General features: G+C 53.9%; 2 protein-coding genes across 5 annotated transcripts; one reads left to right on the forward strand and one right to left on the reverse strand.

Moving 5' to 3' along the window:
* Positions 1-246: 246 nt before the first annotated feature.
* ATPAF2 (ATP synthase mitochondrial F1 complex assembly factor 2) lies at positions 247-6345 on the reverse strand. 4 transcript variants are annotated; one of them, XM_080353659.1, is made up of 8 exons: positions 6106-6345; positions 4545-4589; positions 4069-4214; positions 3410-3507; positions 3158-3238; positions 2917-3029; positions 1470-1585; positions 247-857 (listed from the first exon to the last, which is right to left on the reverse strand). In XM_080353659.1, exons 1-8 carry the CDS (start codon positions 6233-6235, stop codon positions 720-722), a joined length of 867 nt encoding a protein of 288 aa, XP_080209785.1. In that variant the 5' UTR covers positions 6236-6345; the 3' UTR covers positions 247-719. The 4 variants fall into 4 exon arrangements, 2 of the variants coding, with proteins under 2 accessions (XP_080209785.1, XP_080209786.1); XR_013922851.1 differs by having other exon boundaries at positions 730-857; positions 2917-3049; positions 3158-3279; XR_013922852.1 differs by lacking the exon at positions 247-857 and adding an exon at positions 1687-1844 and having other exon boundaries at positions 1493-1585.
* A 147-nt stretch (positions 6346-6492) lies between these two features.
* GID4 (GID complex subunit 4 homolog) lies at positions 6493-15784 on the forward strand (the record flags this gene model as incomplete). The annotated part of the gene is given in 7 exon segments (XM_080353699.1): positions 6493-6522; positions 6524-6835; positions 9179-9238; positions 9932-10039; positions 10804-10905; positions 11935-12065; positions 13144-15784. Coding segments are annotated over 7 exon segments (807 nt in total). The 3' UTR covers positions 13208-15784.
* Positions 15785-16296: the final 512 nt, after the last annotated feature.

Consider the following 16296-nt stretch of genomic DNA (forward strand, 5'->3'; position numbering starts at 1 on the left):
CCAGGACTACACAGTCACCTCCCTGCTACTCCTTGGCTGCAAGGACAGGGCATTTAGCAGGGAGGGGGTCGCACAGAGATGTGGAGGGAACAGATCTCTTTAGCAGTTAGTCTCTGCTCAGCTCTGCGTTTATTTTTCTGCCTGCAGCCATCCCAGCACCTGCCGAGAGCCTGGCAGCTCAGGACCTGCGCCACGGTTTGGTGATTAAAACAAAGAAATACTCAGCAGCATTGGCTTTCGGTATCGAGCAGGGGCGTGCCTTTAATCAGAGACCCTGGTGTTACATACAGGCACGCTGAGGGATGAAGAACAGATGCAACGGAGTCTGTTTTCAGATTTCCATAACAAGTGTGTGTCAGGAGCTGGCAGCTATGAAGACATGTGGCATATGCTGGGTATGTCTGTGCCGTGCCCTGCCCGGGAAGGCGTTTCTTTCGTGGGAGCTCCTCTGATGAGTTACAGACACCGGTGACAGCCAGAGCTGCTGTCTTGGGGATGCAGAAGAAGCTCACCTTGACCTTTCCTCCTTGTGGGCTCAAAACTGCTGGCGCAGCGCTGCGGCAGGCGGCCCGAGCGAGGAGCTGCCCACAAAAGTCACAGTCGCTCAGCACAAGGCTGATCGCGGGGAAGGAGCAGTGGCAGGAGGGTGGCTACCAGCCCCTGGGTCACACCAGCAATTCACAGCCAGGCATTTTCCGCCTGTGCCCAGCCCAGCAGCCTCAGTCCTGCAACAGCTTGTGTTTTACAGTCGAGCTCTCTGAACAGAGGTGAACAAAGAGAGTCCCAGCTGCCGTGCGAGCACGCAGCTCGCACAGATCATAGTCGTGGGCCCACTCCACATTGCCCCAGCGCTGAATCTGAAGGAGAAGAGGAACGTGAGTCAGTTCAGAACTGGATTATGTGCAGACCTGCTCAGCAACTCTCAGCCTCCCTTTTGTGAAACAAACCCCTCAAGAGCTGTGTGATCATTGACTACAGGGTTAGGGAGATGTCCAGCCAAATTCAGTCGAAGGACACGCTTCATCTGCACTGGTGTCTGAGGCAAGCCCCTTAAAAGGGAAAGATTCCCATCAACTTTAGCCACTTTTGGGTCAGGGGAAGCTTCAGACCAGGCCCGTTTCCAGCAAGGAAGGTATTAGCTTGGTGTCTACCAAGGCCTCCAGGCTGGATAACCCAGAGCAAGAGAAGCCAGCTACAACTCTGCACTTCAGATTCGAGAGGGAGAAAAGCCGCCAGCTGGGTTCTGTAAAGAGAAACTGGCAGCCCCAGGAGCGTTCTGGGCCGTGCCACCCGTGGTGTTGCTCTACAGAAGCACACTCCAAACTCTCTCAAATGGGGAGACTGGTGGAGTGGAACCTCTTCTGCAACAGCAGGCACTTCCCTCGCCAGTTATTTGTGGAGGGAGATGCATTTGTCATGCTGAGATTATTGCTATTTGAATTATAGGGCTGTTCTGTAACATCATTTACCTGGTATTCTTCCTCCAGACGAGACAGAAGCACAGCTTTCTCGACTGTAATGTGCCTGTCAATCAGACCCATGGACAGAATCAGAGATTTCAGCTGGGTGATTACATATTCTATACCTGGAAGGAAATAACCCAAAACAAACAAGATTCGTGGTTGTTTTTTTCAGCATTATAGCAGCATCTTCATACACTCCGAAAAGACAGCAGGGGTGAAGTACCTCCTCAGGGATTCCAATACCTCCCATTTGCATCTGGGCACTTCAGGGTCAGATCTGCAGTTAACAGCAGACACAAAGCGCTGTTCTGGTCACTGTCACCGGAGTGACAAAGGCTTTGCCTTGGAAACCGCCTCCTTTCATTCTGCCACAAACTTGCCCTGTGCAAAGGGAGGGGACACCCATCCAGGCCTGAATGTTCCGGAGCTCAGCTGAAAATCCAGGGTGAGGGGGACTCTAAAAGAGCTTTCCACATCCATACCCATGTGTAGAAAAACACCGTGCAAATGTGTTTGGTGTGCTGTGCCCTGGGAGATTGTGTCGGCAAAGGACACAGCTGATAAAGCAGCAGAGCTCTTTCCGGTCACACCACCAGGCTGCCAGACATCCCTCTTCAAGGGAGCAGAGCGAGTGCTCAGTGGCCAAGAGACTGGAGCAAATCCCACAGACACGCACAGCCAGGAGAAGCAAAAAGGGCTCAGAGCTGCTGAGCACTCACAGTTCAGCTCGAGCTGATAACAGAGGTGCCTGCACACAGACAGGGTCTAAGGAAGGAACTGAAGTCAGGCTCGTCCTGCGCTGCCAGTCTAGGCCAGACCTTGAATTTCGGGTCTGAAGTTGACCAGCTCCCCTTCTCCAGGGGAGGCACATGCTTTTCACTTCCACCATGCCTACCCATATTACAAACTGTGAGGAAGAGAAATGATGCATCAAAAAATATATTTACAGGTGAAACGGGAAGGCTCTGCAAGCCCTGCCCCAGGAATCTTGTCCCTAATACCTTTCCTTCGCTGCTCAGTGTCTTCTGTGAGTTTCACTGTCTGCTGCTCATTCAAGTCTTGCATTTGAAGACTTGAGGAAACAAATGCTGTTTAATTTCTTTATGTGTCATTCAGCAGTATCAGGTAAGATCAAGTGAGCTATAAGGGTGAAAGAGTGAGGACAATTGGAGTGCCAAAGCCCATTTCTTTTCCTGGTAACAAAGTTGGGGACTACATCACTGAAAAGTTTGGCATTAAAGAAGTTATTTGTGCTAGAACAGAACGGACAGCTCGCAGGCCAGCAGTCAGATCCTGAACATCCCTAACAAATACAGCTAAGGGACTGGCCTGGAGTTTGAAAACATAAACCTTGTGATTATCTCAGCATATCAGCAGGAGAGGAAAAACATTACAGACACTCTTCTGCCCCATAGAGAGGAACCATCTCCTCTGCTAGCGCAGCCTCTCTCACCTTGCAGGGCCCACATGTTGTAGGATGCCAGATGGCTGACGAAGGTCTCCTTGGTGCTGGTGGGGATGTTTGGCCCCAGGATGCTGGTTGAGGAGCCAATTTCCACGTTGTACCTGGAACAATTGCCCAGCCCCTTAGAAAAGCACAGGGCTCATGGACGTTGCAGCTCTGAGAGTCACAAGCACCAGAGCTCCTCGCCTCAGAAGGGCATAAGCAGACAGAAACATCTTTGACTTCATACCTTTTCTCAGCCCAGGCGACAATGGGATCCCACTCATTCTTCTGCAGCTCTGCCAAAGCAGCCGGCTCCTCCACACGATAGCTGGGAGATTGCAGAACAAAACCATGCTGGACGATTGCTCCCTGGCAGATCAGAGCCTTGCCACGACCGAGTTACCACAGACATCTCCCCACTTCCCCCAACCACCTTTCCAAAAACAACACTGTGACAAAACAACCTCGCCTCCACACCAGTGGAGCCCCCATCTCATACCAGACAGTGTCGGTCTCCAGGAACTTCACAGCTGCGCGGATCAGCTGCGTTTTGTTCCGCTGCGTGGGATTGTCCAGTGCTGTGTTGCACAGGGTGGTCTGCGGGATAAACACAGTTTAAACTGCTGTTATCCAAGGCTTGGGGAAGCAGAAGCTTCCATTGTACAAAGCCAAGAATAATTTGTGGCAGAAAACTGAGAGCACATCTGGAAGGGGTGCAGGGCCAAAATGTGGCTCACATCATAGGAATCTTCTCACTGATTTCAGAAGCCTCAGGAGCAGGTCCATGAAGGACCAAGGCACAGCGCTCACCGACCGCTCCAGAGCTCATCCCATTTCCTCCTACCCTTCCAGTAACTGTCCAGCTCCTTCTCAAGTCCCCCAGTGACAGATTCCCTACCAGACAGTCCCCCAGCCAGTATCTAACTGCCCTCACAATGACAAGCTCCTCCCCAGTGCCCAGCCAAAGTCCCAGCCTCTTGTCTGTTTCCATGAGCATCAGGACAACCTGCTTTCTCCATGTTTTGCATTTGGAGACTGTTCTCATGTCTACAGAATTGCGATTCCTTGGCTTTAATCCCGAGTTCCTTGACGCAACTGCTCCCAGCACACCGTGTTCTCCTCTGCCAAGGTCTGGGTGCCCCGGGCTGTCGGGCTCACCAGGTGCATGGTGTAGAACTTGATGGTGTCTTTCTGGGAATCCCACTCTGTTGCCACTGCAATGGCCAAGGCCTCGCTGGGCACAGTGAAGAGCTTGGCCTGGGGCGTTTTCAGTTTCCGATGGTCCAGGTTTATTTCGAAGCCTCCTGGGAAATCAGAGTAGAAATCCTGGGGAATCAAAGAGGAGCAGGCACTAAGGAACAACAGACAACCCCATAGCAGGAGCAGAACTGGAGCTCACAGGAGCACAGGACCAGAGATAGCTGAGTTTCCCACAATCATTTTGAACATACTTTCCCCAAAATAGTCTTGGAAGCTGTTTCCTACCACACAGTTTTGCACAACAGGCTGGTGGCAAACACCCGGCTCATATAGCCTGGGGTGCAGGCGTGCCATGCTCCTCCTGAAGCAGTGAGGGCTGACAATGTCCCTCCCGGGTACCAGCCCCTCCATCCTGCCCCAGCATCTGTACTCACCTTCTCCTTGAGAGATGCTCACATTCTGGTAAAACCGCTTCCTCTCTGGGGGCAAAAACAGAGCCGATCAGAGGGGAGTTAGAGGAGGTTCAGTACCTTCCCCTGTGTCCCATTGCAGCCAGAGCCCTCAAGGTGGTCTGATGGCCTCAAATTGTGCCAGGGGAGGTTTAGATTCGATATTGGGAACGATTTCTTCCTGAAAAGGGCTGTCGGGCATTGGAACAGGCTGCCCAGGGCAGTGCTGGAGTCACCATCCCTGGAGGGGTTGAACAGACACAGAGATGAGGTTCTCAGGGACATGGGTTGGGATAACTGTTGGACTTGATGATTTTAAAGGTCTTTTCCAGGCAGTGATTCTATGATTCTACTCTGATGATGTATCTGCTGGCAGAGCCACAGCTGCCAGCTCACAGTGTGCCAGGGCAGGACGCTGCTCCCTCCACTGTGACGGGTTTATTGTAGACACGACAGAAACAGCTGGATGGTGCTGGTGACACGTTGTCCATGCTGCAGCGTGTCACTGAGTCACCGGGGGAGGAAACAGCTCCCATAGCCACCTCCAGCCCACACATCCCTGCTCAGGAGCACAGTGAGCCTGAGGGAACTGCAGGTCTGGTTCAAGAGCAGCCTCTTTTCCTACCAGCTGCTGCACACACGTGTTGCAAAAGCTTGTCTTGCTCACACAAGGCAGGGAGAATCCACAAACCATTCCCCTGATGACAGCAACCAGATCATAAATCCCAGACCCATAAATCTACCTCATGAAGGGTGAAGCGAGCAAACCAGGCTGTTATTCTAAGTTATTAAAAAAAGGTCATTCCTGCTTAGGAATCAGAAGAGGATTTGCTCACGCTCAGTGCCCTGCAAGCTTCGGGGCCTCAGAAAACTCCACACTGCTAAGGTGCAGCTCTGAAAAGATGAATGTGTGTGTACCCCAGGGGGGACCTGAGTCACATAAGGGGGCTCTGCCCCCCCACAATGAATCACTGCAACTCCACAGCCTCCCCTACACAGAATGAGGCTCATTGGACTGTCCTCAAACCCACACGTTTCCAGCAAAATCTGTGGAGGGTACACGTGACCCAGAACGTGCCTGTTTGGGGGCTGGACCAAATGACCTCTAAAGGTCCCTTCCAACCCAAACTATTTATGATTCTGTGATTCTATGAACCACTCCGGCTGGGTCCCATCCCCCTAGAACCCACCAAAACACAAAAGCAAATGGGTGCAGCGAGGGCTTGGCCAGGCTGCCAGCGACCCCCACTCTGAACCCCCAGTAACACTAGCACAAGGGCGCAGCGGGGCCGCTTTACCGGGGATGCTGAAAGGCCTCGGGGACCCCGCGGGGCTGCGCCGGCAGCGCTCCCGGCCCCGCCGGGGAGATCGGGCCGTTCCCCGCCCGCCCCGAGTTGCCGAGCCCACCCTACCCCGCCCGGGGTGACCTTAATAGGCCCCACCGGGGGCAGGGGAAGGAGCCCCCAGCGGGACCACCCCGCCGGGCCAGGGAAGGGTCCCGGTTTCCCTCCCCGATGGGGCTGGAGAGGCCGCGGCGCTCCCTCACCTGCCGGCGGGGCGTAGGCCCGACCCCCGGCCGGCCCCCCCGGGCCGCTCCCAGCAGCGGCAGGAGGCGGTCGGGGGAACCGGGCCGGCGGGGGGCGGCCCCACAGCAGCCGGCGGCAGCCGCTCCACATCGCGGCGAGGAGGACCCGCCGCCCCCTTCCCGCTCAGCGCGGCTCCGCGGGCGCCGCCATGTTGCCGCGGCGACAGCCAATCCCCATCGCGACCGCGTTTTGCCCCTTCGGCCGCCCCGTCCCGCCGGCAGTGGCGGCGGAAAAACTACGACTCCCAGCAGCGCCCGCGCCCGCGCCTGCCGGGAGGAAGCGCGTGCTCCGCCGCCGCGGCCAATCAGCGCCCGGCACCGCCCCTCCCGCAGCGCCCGCGAGGGCCAATGGGAGCGCGCGGAGGCGCTGCCGGGAGGCCCTGAGCCAGGCGGCGGCCTCGCCGTGCGGGAGCGGAGCGGGCGGCGCCCCCGGCCGCGCTCGGCCCCGGCCACGCTGGCGCCCGGGGACCCTCCCGAAATGCCGGTGCGGAGCGAGCGGTGCCGCGCGGGCGGGGCGGCGGGTTCGGTCTCCTCGGCGCCCTCCGGAGCGGCCGCCAGCAGCCTGGTGCCGCCGCCCCCCATCAACACGGCGCAGCCCGGCGTGGCCACCTCGCTGCTCTACAGCGGCGCCAAGTTCCGCGGGCAGCAGCGCAGCAAAGGCAACGCCTACGAGGTGGAGGTCGTCATGCAGGTGAGGGGCCCGCCGGTGCCGCCTCCCCCCGGGCCCGGCGCGGCTCCGCGCTCCTCAGGCCGCGCTCGCCGGTCCCGCCTCCCCGGTCCCCTCAGGCCGCGGCCGCCGCTCCTGGGCCCTCCCGGCCCCCTCAGGCCCGGGCGACTTTCCTCCTGGTCTCCCGGCTGCCGCCGTCCTCCTCCCGAGGTCCCCCCAGCCCCCGGTTGCCGCCCGCCCCGGGCCGGTGTCTGCCCTCCCCCAGCTCCCTCAGAAGCAGATGTTGCTGTGTCGTCAGTTTCTGTTCCTCGGCCCCAGCGCGGTCTGTGGCTAAGGAGGGGTCTCTCCGTTCCATTAGTCCCAGCGTCCCTGTTCCCCTCAGCCCCACCGAGGTGGGACCCGGGGCCTTGGGGGGGCTGGAAAGGCCCATGGTCCATCCCACTCTGCTCCCCTCACCTGATGGTGCCTCCCTGTGATTCCCCTGGTGCCATCAAGCCTTGGGGTGGCTGTGAGTCCTCAGGCTCTGGAGGGATCTCTGTCCCCCTGTGTCCTCTCTTTCCTTTCAGGATTAGTGGAGAAGACCCTGATCTTTTCCACTCAGGGCCGCCTCCTTGCTCCCTTCCCCTCAAACCCTGAGGAGACCCCACTGTCCTCAATCCTTTCACCCCACATCTTTGCCTCATTCCCAGCAAGGTTCATAACCCAGGATTCTTTCCCCATTCCCTTCAGGCTCTCCATGTGCCTCTGTGCCACAGAGTAGAAGGCTGAGAGCCCAGCTTAGAGTGGATGTTGTCTTGGGAAGTCCTTGCCATGGGACAGCCTGTGTTTCAGACCTGGCTAGAGATCAGCAGGGATCCAGGTCCTAGTCCCCTGGCTGGACCTGGGACCCAACGTTCCCCATCCCTGGGGTGTCAGAGGCTCCCCAGGCTGACCAGGGAGCCTGGGGCAAATTTTGGTGGTTCATCTGTGGCAGGAATGCAGCTAGACAGCTGTAGTGCCCAGCTGTGCCAAGGAATGGGGATGCTGGCTCGTGTGGCTTTCCCGTTCCTCTCTGCAGTCCTTGTCACCCTGCATGCTTTATTTTTAGTCGTAAGCATTGGCACGATGGCTTTGGGCAGAGCTGGCAAGGTGTGGAGTCACTAGTATGTGGGCAAGCTAGACGTCTGATACACGCTGAGCACCCTGCGAGTCACAGCTTTGTTCCCACGGGATCTTGGGGACCGTGATTGAGCGCGTAGTGATGGAACCTAATGCATGTCCTGGCGTTGTGGAGCAGTGTCAGAGCCCCAGGGTGAAGCACATAGGGTAGCGTTTGAACCAGGCCATCTGTTTTCATGTACAGTCCTCCCCTTGTCAGCAGCATGAGCATACCTGGAACTGTTTGTTGTGCTGGGGACATCCCATGGCTGATCAGCTTCACTGCACGCTGCCTTCTCGCAGGGGCTTTGTGCTAAAAATGCTGCTGTTTTGCGCGTGTCAGCTGAGGAGAGGTGGCTGCTGAGTGCAGAGAAATGGCGCTTTCCTTTGATCACAAGTGGGGAAGATCCATCTTCTCACAGATGATGTTTGCGCTTCCCCAAATAACTCTCTTCTCCTTTTGAAAACTGATCTGGGGGGAAAGCTTGGAAAATCCCCTGATTTTAAAGGTGCTTGGAATAGGCACGGCCCCCTGTCAGCTTCTGTGCAGCGAGATACAGCCCCGTGACTCAAAAAAAGGGTTGCACAAAAGCGGTAGACTGAGGAGAGGCCTCTTTGAGATGCACAAGATGTTATCTGGTTTCTGAGGAGGCTTTGACATGTGCCGTGCTGGGCAGAGAGTATGGACAGCACGTTAGAGAGATGTGGGTCAGGCCTGTTAAATAAGCTGGTAGTGAAGCTCAGGGCCACAATTTCTTCCTCCAGCCTGAATTATTTCCAGTAAATAGATGCTTTTTCTCACCTGAATGTCAGTTCACTGGAAGCAGTTAACTGGAAAATGTGGGCGCTGGGGGTGTGGGCGATTCTACCAGTGTTGTTCTCACGTGGAGAAAACTGAGTCTGCTTGCTTCTGGGTGGATCGGGGGAGTTGCTTCCCATGAGAGATCTCTGGGCAGGGGGTGCTGCCTCTGTGTGATGGAGCTGGAAACGAGGGGGGTGTCGTCAGGCCTGGGATGTGGGGACTGTCACAGGTGAGCTGGGCACCTGTAATTGTTCTTCCCAAGTGGTTCCCAGCCGTGAGGAAGGGCTGTAGTGTGAGTGTTGGGCAATAAACTGGGCAGTCTGTAGCAGTTGAAGCTGAATTTGGCCTCAGAGGGGTTAGAAACTGCTTTGGGTCAACTGAGTCCCTTTGTGCATATGCTTATGGTTGGACTTTGCACTCTTTTCTAGCATGTGGATATGGAAAACTCCTATCTCTGTGGATACTTGAAGATTAAAGGCCTTACAGAGGTGAGTGTTAAATACAAAACAACAAGAAAAGGTGCTGTGGAAAGGTTGTGGGTTTTTTTTTCCCCTGGTGGGATAGGAGAAGCTGCCACCAGAAATAGGAAGTGGAGAGATTGAGCATATAGTAAATTTGACCACTAAATAGTTTAATAATATCCAACCTAAATCTCCTCTGGTGCAACCTGAGGCCATTTCCTTCCTTTGAGGATCTCACTCACCCCAACTGAGCCTGCTGTTCCCTGCTTGTGTTCTCCTAATTCGGTGCCACTGCACAGCCAAGGAGAAGCACCTTCACCCCGCTGAGGTGGCTTCATCCAGCCCTTGGGCTTTGCAGCAGCTGCTGGGTGTCCACTGGGCAGTGGCACTGGCTGTAAACGGTGCTTGGGATGGTCCAGCTGGGAGTTTCCCTGCAGTCCAGCTCTGACACTGCTCCTTCTGGTTTCCTGAAGTGAAGAGAGAGGCAGAGAGAGGCCAGGATAAGAAGGTGGAGGCTGCATGTGGGTACAAGTCAGATTTGGAGAGGTGTGCGGCAGAGCGTGCTGGTTGGAGGGACAGGAGCACTGGCCTTAGATTATCCAGAGCTCTTCCTGCAAAATGCTGCTTTTCACTGGGCACGTGCTTCTCTCTCTGTGTTTTCAGTTCCTGTCTCTAGGTGATGCATCTTCTGACCTCCCCTTTGTCTCTCTTCTCTCCTAGGAATACCCAACCCTCACCACTTTCTTTGAAGGGGAAATAATCAGTAAAAAGCACCCTTTCTTAACGCGCAAATGGGATGCTGACGAAGATGTGGATCGTAAACACTGGGTAAGTAAATTGGGGGGACAGATGTGGGTCTAATGCAGCCCGGGCTGAGCACCTGCTTCGGAGATGAGGTGCAGAGGGTGTCCGTGCAAGAGCTGTCAGAAGGGCCTGGACAGTTCTTAGTTTTGAGTGTCTCCCTCCTAACCCGTGTTGGGATCTCTGGAACTCAAGGTTCCTTCAGCAGGCTGTTGGCTCTGACTCAGCAGAAGGGTGGAGGTATCTTGTTTTCCACTTACCAGCCCTGGGGTTGGAAAGGAGCTGGAACAATCCCTGTCTCATGCACCCCTAGGAGAACACACTCCTTTTTTTGAAGGCTTATCACAAAACTGGGTGGAGAAGGGGAGAGGAGGCCCTTTGGCATGGACAGGTCGGTTGGTACCCATGTCCCAGCAGCCCCAGCCCTGTGCTCAGGGCAGGGTGTGTCTGTCACTGCGTGCTGGGTCAGGGCCACAGCAGCCAGCTCGTTGCCTCCCTGCCTTGACCTTCGCTGCTGTTTACCAGACTTTGATGTTTATTATGTTTCTGTCAGAATATCATCTTCTGGAAGTGTAGGAGCTTCTCCAGCTGGGCTGGATGTGGTCCTGGGTATCTGGCAATCCTCTGTGTTCCCCTGTGTTTGTCTTGGGGTATGCATTTAGCAGCCCCTTTGGTGAGGATTCCCTGTTCCGTAGCAGTTCTTCCCTCCTAAATAGCAGCTGGCACTACTGAGCTTTACTCCTGAAATAAGCATCCTGATTTTTTTTTTCTTCCTTTCTTTTTTGTTTCAGGGGAAGTTCCAAGCTTTTTACCAGTATGCAAAAACATTTAACTCTGATGATTTCGATTATGAGGATCTGAAAAATGGGGACTATGTCTTCATGAGATGGAAGGTAAACTCCCTATGTCTGCTTCTCTGATGAGCAGCTTACAGGCGACTGACGGAGGCTTGTGGTGCCTGAAATCTCTTCCAGCTACGCTGGTTTAATGAAAGGTCTGACCCTTCCAACCTCATAACCCACCACACTGGCAAATTCCAGTGTGACTCCTGTCTAGCCAGCTAATTGTGTCCTTAAGGGCTGCAGTCACGGATGAAAACACAACAGGAAAATCTTGCTTGATGATGCTCCTGAGGATGAGAGAATTGGTGTATTTCGTCCCTGTGCGGGGCCTGTGTGTGATGCAGACTGGCCAGTCTGCACCTCTGCTCTTCACCTGGATCGATTCTTCCCTCTCTGTGCAGCTGTGATGGGAGGAAATCATAGAATCACAGAAAGGTCTGGGTTGGAAGAGACCTTTACAGATCATCTGGTACATCCCCCTCCCATGCCGTGGGCAGGAATGTCTCGTTGCTTTAAAGCCCTGTCCAGCCTGACCTCAAACCCTTCCAGGGGATGGGGCATCTGCAGCTTCTCTGGACAGCCTGTTCCAGTGTCTCACCACCCTCACAGCCAATAATTTCTTCCTTATATTTAATCTAAAGCTCCCCTCTCTTAGTTTAAAACCATTACTCATTGTCCTATCGCTACAGGCCGTGTTAAAGGTCCCTCTTATCTTCCTTATAAGCCCATTGAAAAGCTGCAATAAGGTCTACCTGGGGCTGTCTTTTCATCATCAGGCAGCTCTGATTCCTGCAATTGGCTTCTGGTTTGCAGGGGGCAGGTGCTGAACTAGAACTGGTCTCCTGCACTCTTTAAAACTGGTTCTGTTCTCAGTTGTCTGTTTCCCTGTGAGATTCCTACAGTGGCAGGTGGTGAAAGAACACACTGGTCTCTGGTCTGGGCTGCTGCAAGCGCAGGGAGCGCTCAGCTGGGAATGCCTTCCTGTTAATGGGGGATAGTATTTGGTTTAGGGGTGCAGATTGGGATGGGAGGGTAGTGTTTGACCAGCATTTTAAAATATAGTCTGTGTTTTGTGTGCAGGAACAGTTCCTAGTCCCAGATCACACTATCAAAGACATCAGTGGTGCTTCCTTTGCTGGTTTCTATTACATCTGCTTCCAGAAGTCAGCAGCATCTATAGAGGGCTATTACTACCATAGGAGTTCAGAATGGTAAGGAAGCTCTTTTCCTGCTGTGGGCTGACGTGTGGCTCCTCAAATGACGCAGTGACTCCTCTTCTGCTTGTCCCCAGCCTTGAGAGTGTCCAGGGCATGCTTCTCTGGGCTGGGAGGGATGTTCAGGCTGGACCACAGGGCAGAAGGGTGGGCGTGTGTGGCCAGAGCAGGCTGGTGCAGCCTGTTTGCGGGGTGTAAAGCGCTGCTCTTTTTGCACAGCTGGGGATAATTGGGCTGGCAATGTGGCGCAGGGGAGATAAGAGGTCTGGAGACGTGTTGTGGCAAGAGGTGCATCTCTGAGGTATGTTGGGTGGCAGACACGGGCTGTGGTTCACTAAAAACATCCCTCCAGAAGCTGAGTCTCCTGCCCTCCGCTAAGGACAGGTGCGGTAAGGCAGGCTGGCCTTGTGTGCTCCCTCAGTTGGTGCTTTGCCCAGTGATTCCAGCTTTGAGTTTGTCCATCAGAGGATGTCAGAGGGGCCTTTGAGAAGGAGCTGAGTACTTTCTCGTGTGTAACAGGTTGGCTGTTGCTCCCTTCATGCAGAAATCTCGTTAGGCCAGTGCTTTGTAGTCCAAGGTCCTTGGGGTGTTGCTGTAAGACACAGGGAACAGTCAAAGTTAATTGGTTGGTTTCTCGTTAAAGCCATGTGACAAGTAGCTGTAGAGAGATCTTTTCTCTCTGATATTTGTCACGTGCGGCAAGTGAATCTGTAGGGTGGCTGGAAACTCTGTGTGGGGGGGAAGGTACTTGGGAAGCTTTCAGACAAACTCCCTTGAGCTGAGCTTTGAAAGACCTGAGCGTAATTTGCACTTGTAGCAAACGCTGTTTGAACATGAAAGTTTTTGAACTTCAAAAGCTGTCCAAAAACCACAGGCAGCCCACCCGAATGCAGCCTGGCTGCTGGTGGCTCAAAGAATGGGAATGAGGAGCGATGCTGAGTCCTCCCAGGGTTTTGGCACCGTGGGTAAGCGGGTGTTGGGTGCTGGACACCCCCAAGAGGGAAGAGAAGAGCCAACCACTGGGATGTCTCCTGCTCAGCATAACCCTCTCATCTCCCTTTTCCCTCTCTCCCAGGTATCAGTCATTGAATTTAACTCACGTTCCTGAGCACAGCGCTCCTATCTACGAATTCCGGTGACAACCTGTCCAGAACTGATACCGCACGGACGCAAAGTGGGCAGGGGAGCATGGCCTGCCAGGAGAACTGTGTCCCCGTCGCAGCATGGGAATGCACGCTTCTCTCCTGCCCCTCGGACTCGTGAGAGAGAGAGAGAGCCTGAACGTTAACCCACCCAGCCCAAGGAGCGTGGCTGCTGGAGCTTGATTCTCCCTCCTGTCGAGTGGCGATTTGATCTTTAATCTGGTTTTGAGCTACCTTTAAATGCACTTTCTTATTGCACAGCTAGTTTCTCTATCACTGAAATTCTGCCCAGCTCTCCTCTGGAAGCTGTTTCTCAGTAGCTGGGAATCAGTGGTTTATCCTCTGAGTAATAAGAAAATATAAGCTCGGCGCTTATATTTTCCTTGTTACAGTCTGATAATGGGTTGAAATCGCCAGGATTCAGGTTTGTTGCCCATATTACCAGCTCTGACGCTCCCGTGTGTGAGGCTCTGCGTGGCGGAGCGCTGCTCGGCTGCAGGGGCTGTTTGAGGGGGTGTTGGCTGAGATGGATGAGGCTTGAATGAGTCTTTGCTTGGCACTGGCTAACAAGGTTTAGCCAGAGCTGCAGAGCTTGCAGGAACGCCAGCCCTTTGAGGCTGGGAACTGTTCCGATGTCTGGATACGCCACTGGGAATTAATTTGATGTATGGACTTCCAGGCTCTCAAGTAAAGTGGATCTGAACTCTGCTTATAGGTGTATATTTGCTCTTTACTTAAGGGTAAAAAAAAGAGGAAAAAAAAAAAGAAAAAAAAAAGAAAAAACTTTTAATAAAGTATTTTTATGGTTCCTTTTCCCAAGGACCCTATGGCAAATGCACAAGTACTCGATTACATTTTACCGTTTTCACATTGAAAACCGGGAATGTCCGCATTAGTTTTTATATCTGTGTATGTAATCAGCTAATCGCTTTGGGAAAGTTAACGGGAGTGCGAGTGGTGAGCGGCATTGCAGGGGCGGCTCTGCGGCTGCTCAGCATTTGTACTCGCTCTTCATGCTTCACCACCTCTGCTTCGTACCTTTTTACAACGAAAAAAAGGAAAAGAAAAGAAAACAAAACAACAAACACCCCCCCAGTAGCTCTCCTCTGACTTTGAAATGTTTCAAGTGATATAACTTAAGGCTTGTGTGCCAAAGTGTGTGTGTGTATGCGCGTGTGGGTTTGTTGTTTGTTTTTTTTTTTTAAAGATGTTTTAAAAGTTGGCCTTGGTTGTATATTTAATGTGACAGTCCCACCTGTGGGGCTTTCGGGAGAGTTTAGTTTGTGGGTTTTTTGGCTGTTCTAAAAGCAACCCCCTCCAAGCAGGCGTGTGTTGCGATGGCCGGGTGGGTGTTGAGGACAGGTTTGAGCCTGGGAGAGGAAAGCGAAGCCTCCGCGTGTCTGGCGCCAAGATGGTTCAGGTTTTCTTCTTTTTAACTCAATTTCTTCCCTTTGGCAGCACGTCTGTCTGGTTTACTGCAGCAGCTGAAGCCTTAATGAGAATATTCAGGTCTCGATGAGCCCATTTTCTATATTCCAAGTTGGGATCTTGCGTGATGGAGAAGCGGCCGGGCTGGTCTCAGGAGATGATGCGGAAAGCGCCCGCCTCACGCGTGCCCTTCGCCGCGGATCCTTCCTTTTCTCCAGCACAAACGGAGAGAGACCTGCTCACGGGAGAAGGGGGCAGAGCTGGCAGGAGCCCCCCCGTGTCAGAGGAGCCTGTGCCATTGTCTTGGCCGTGATGGGTGGATTTGTAGAGGAGTGGGAGAGCGACTAGAGGTGTGGGGGTAGAGCAGCTGCGAGCAGAGCATTTGGGAACTGAATTCCCATTTTATTCTTCTCATCTTGGAGAAACTCGTCCCCTTTGGTGATGGGGAGTGGGGCTTCCTCATGGCTGGTGCTGGGACTTGTCCTGGATTTAGAGGCGAAAGCCGGTGGTGCTGCTCTGCTGTGACCAAGCGTGGGGTTGAAGCCTCCTCCCAGGTGCTGTGTGGACTCGGGTACCCCCGCCGTCGGCTGTTCACAGCCCCCCACAGCCGTCTGGGTGCGATTTCAGTGGCAATGCCAGTTCGCTGCCCTCCCCAGGGCTATACACTTGAGTTTCTGACGTGGTTTAGTTGAATTAACACTGTGGTCGTTGGCGGGCGCTGGGTTAGGAAGGGTCTTGGGGTGGTTTAATACATAGAACTACCCCCAAAACCTCTGAAGTTTTTCTCTGAGATGTGATATGTTGCGAGAAGGGTGAGGAAGGAGCGTCCTGCTCTCTGCCTGTCACCTTCCCACCATCCTGAAGCCAATTTCGGCTGAAATCCAAAACCGCCCCGTGGGACACGTGTGGTGGGTGCAGAGCAGGTCCTGAGCTGAGAGGTTTGCAGGGACTGTCGGTGTTGAGATCTTCCTTCCTTTAAAGCCTTCGTTTTGGTTTTCTTTTTCTTTGACTCATTTGATGAGCTGAGGAGCCATGTTATGTATGTCATGGTGTGTTGAGAGAACAAGGCAGGATTTGGGGTGCGGAGGTAAGAAATGGGGGATTTGGTCTTGGAAGAAGTTGCGATGTCTCTTTTTAACCATGGTGGCTGCACAGGGGCAGGGGGAGCCGGGGCCGAGGGGATGTTTTGCCGAGTGATCAACGTCCAAATTAAAGATGAAATGTATTTCAGGAGTCTGTGTCTGTCTGTGTTTGTCAACCAAAGCGTTTCTCGGTTCTGGGGGTGAGCTGTGCTTCATCCCTCCCACTCAAGGGTTTCTCCAGAAATCCAATAAGCTGCTGATTGCCATAAATCCTGGGGTCAGTTTTGGGCCCCTCACAACAAGAAAGCCCTTGAGGTGCTGGAGCGAGTTGAGAGAAGGGAATGGAGCTGGTGGGGGGCTGGAGCACAAGTGTGATGGGAGCGGCTGAGGGACCTGGGGGGTTCAGCTGGAGAACAGGAGCTGAGGGGAGACCTTCTGATCTCTGAACTGCCTGAAAGGAGCTTGGAGCCAGGGGGGTCGGGCTCTGCTCCCCAGGAACAAGCGCCAGGAGCAGAGGAAATGGCCTCAAGTTGCGCCAGGGGAGGTTGAGGTTGGATCTTGGAACAATTTCTTCCC

The sequence above is a fragment of the Nesoenas mayeri genome (assembly GCF_963082525.1).
Source record: "Nesoenas mayeri genome assembly, chromosome: 15".
NCBI classification, from domain to species: Eukaryota; Metazoa; Chordata; class Aves; order Columbiformes; family Columbidae; genus Nesoenas; species Nesoenas mayeri.

What these genes read in the sequence shown, in the direction of transcription:
- ATPAF2 (XM_080353659.1), bottom strand. Translation starts at nt 6,235, where the DNA reads ATGTGGAGCGGCTGCCGCCGGCTGCTGTGGGGCCGCCCCCCGCCGGCC. An exon ending in GGCCTACGCCCCGCCGGCAG is followed by an intron (nt 4,590 to 6,105) that starts GTGAGGGAGCGC and finishes TTTTGCCCCCAG; the next exon opens with AGAGGAAGCGGTTTTACCAG. An exon ending in GAGCATCTCTCAAGGAGAAG is followed by an intron (nt 4,215 to 4,544) that starts GTGAGTACAGAT and finishes CTGATTTCCCAG; the next exon opens with GAGGCTTCGAAATAAACCTG.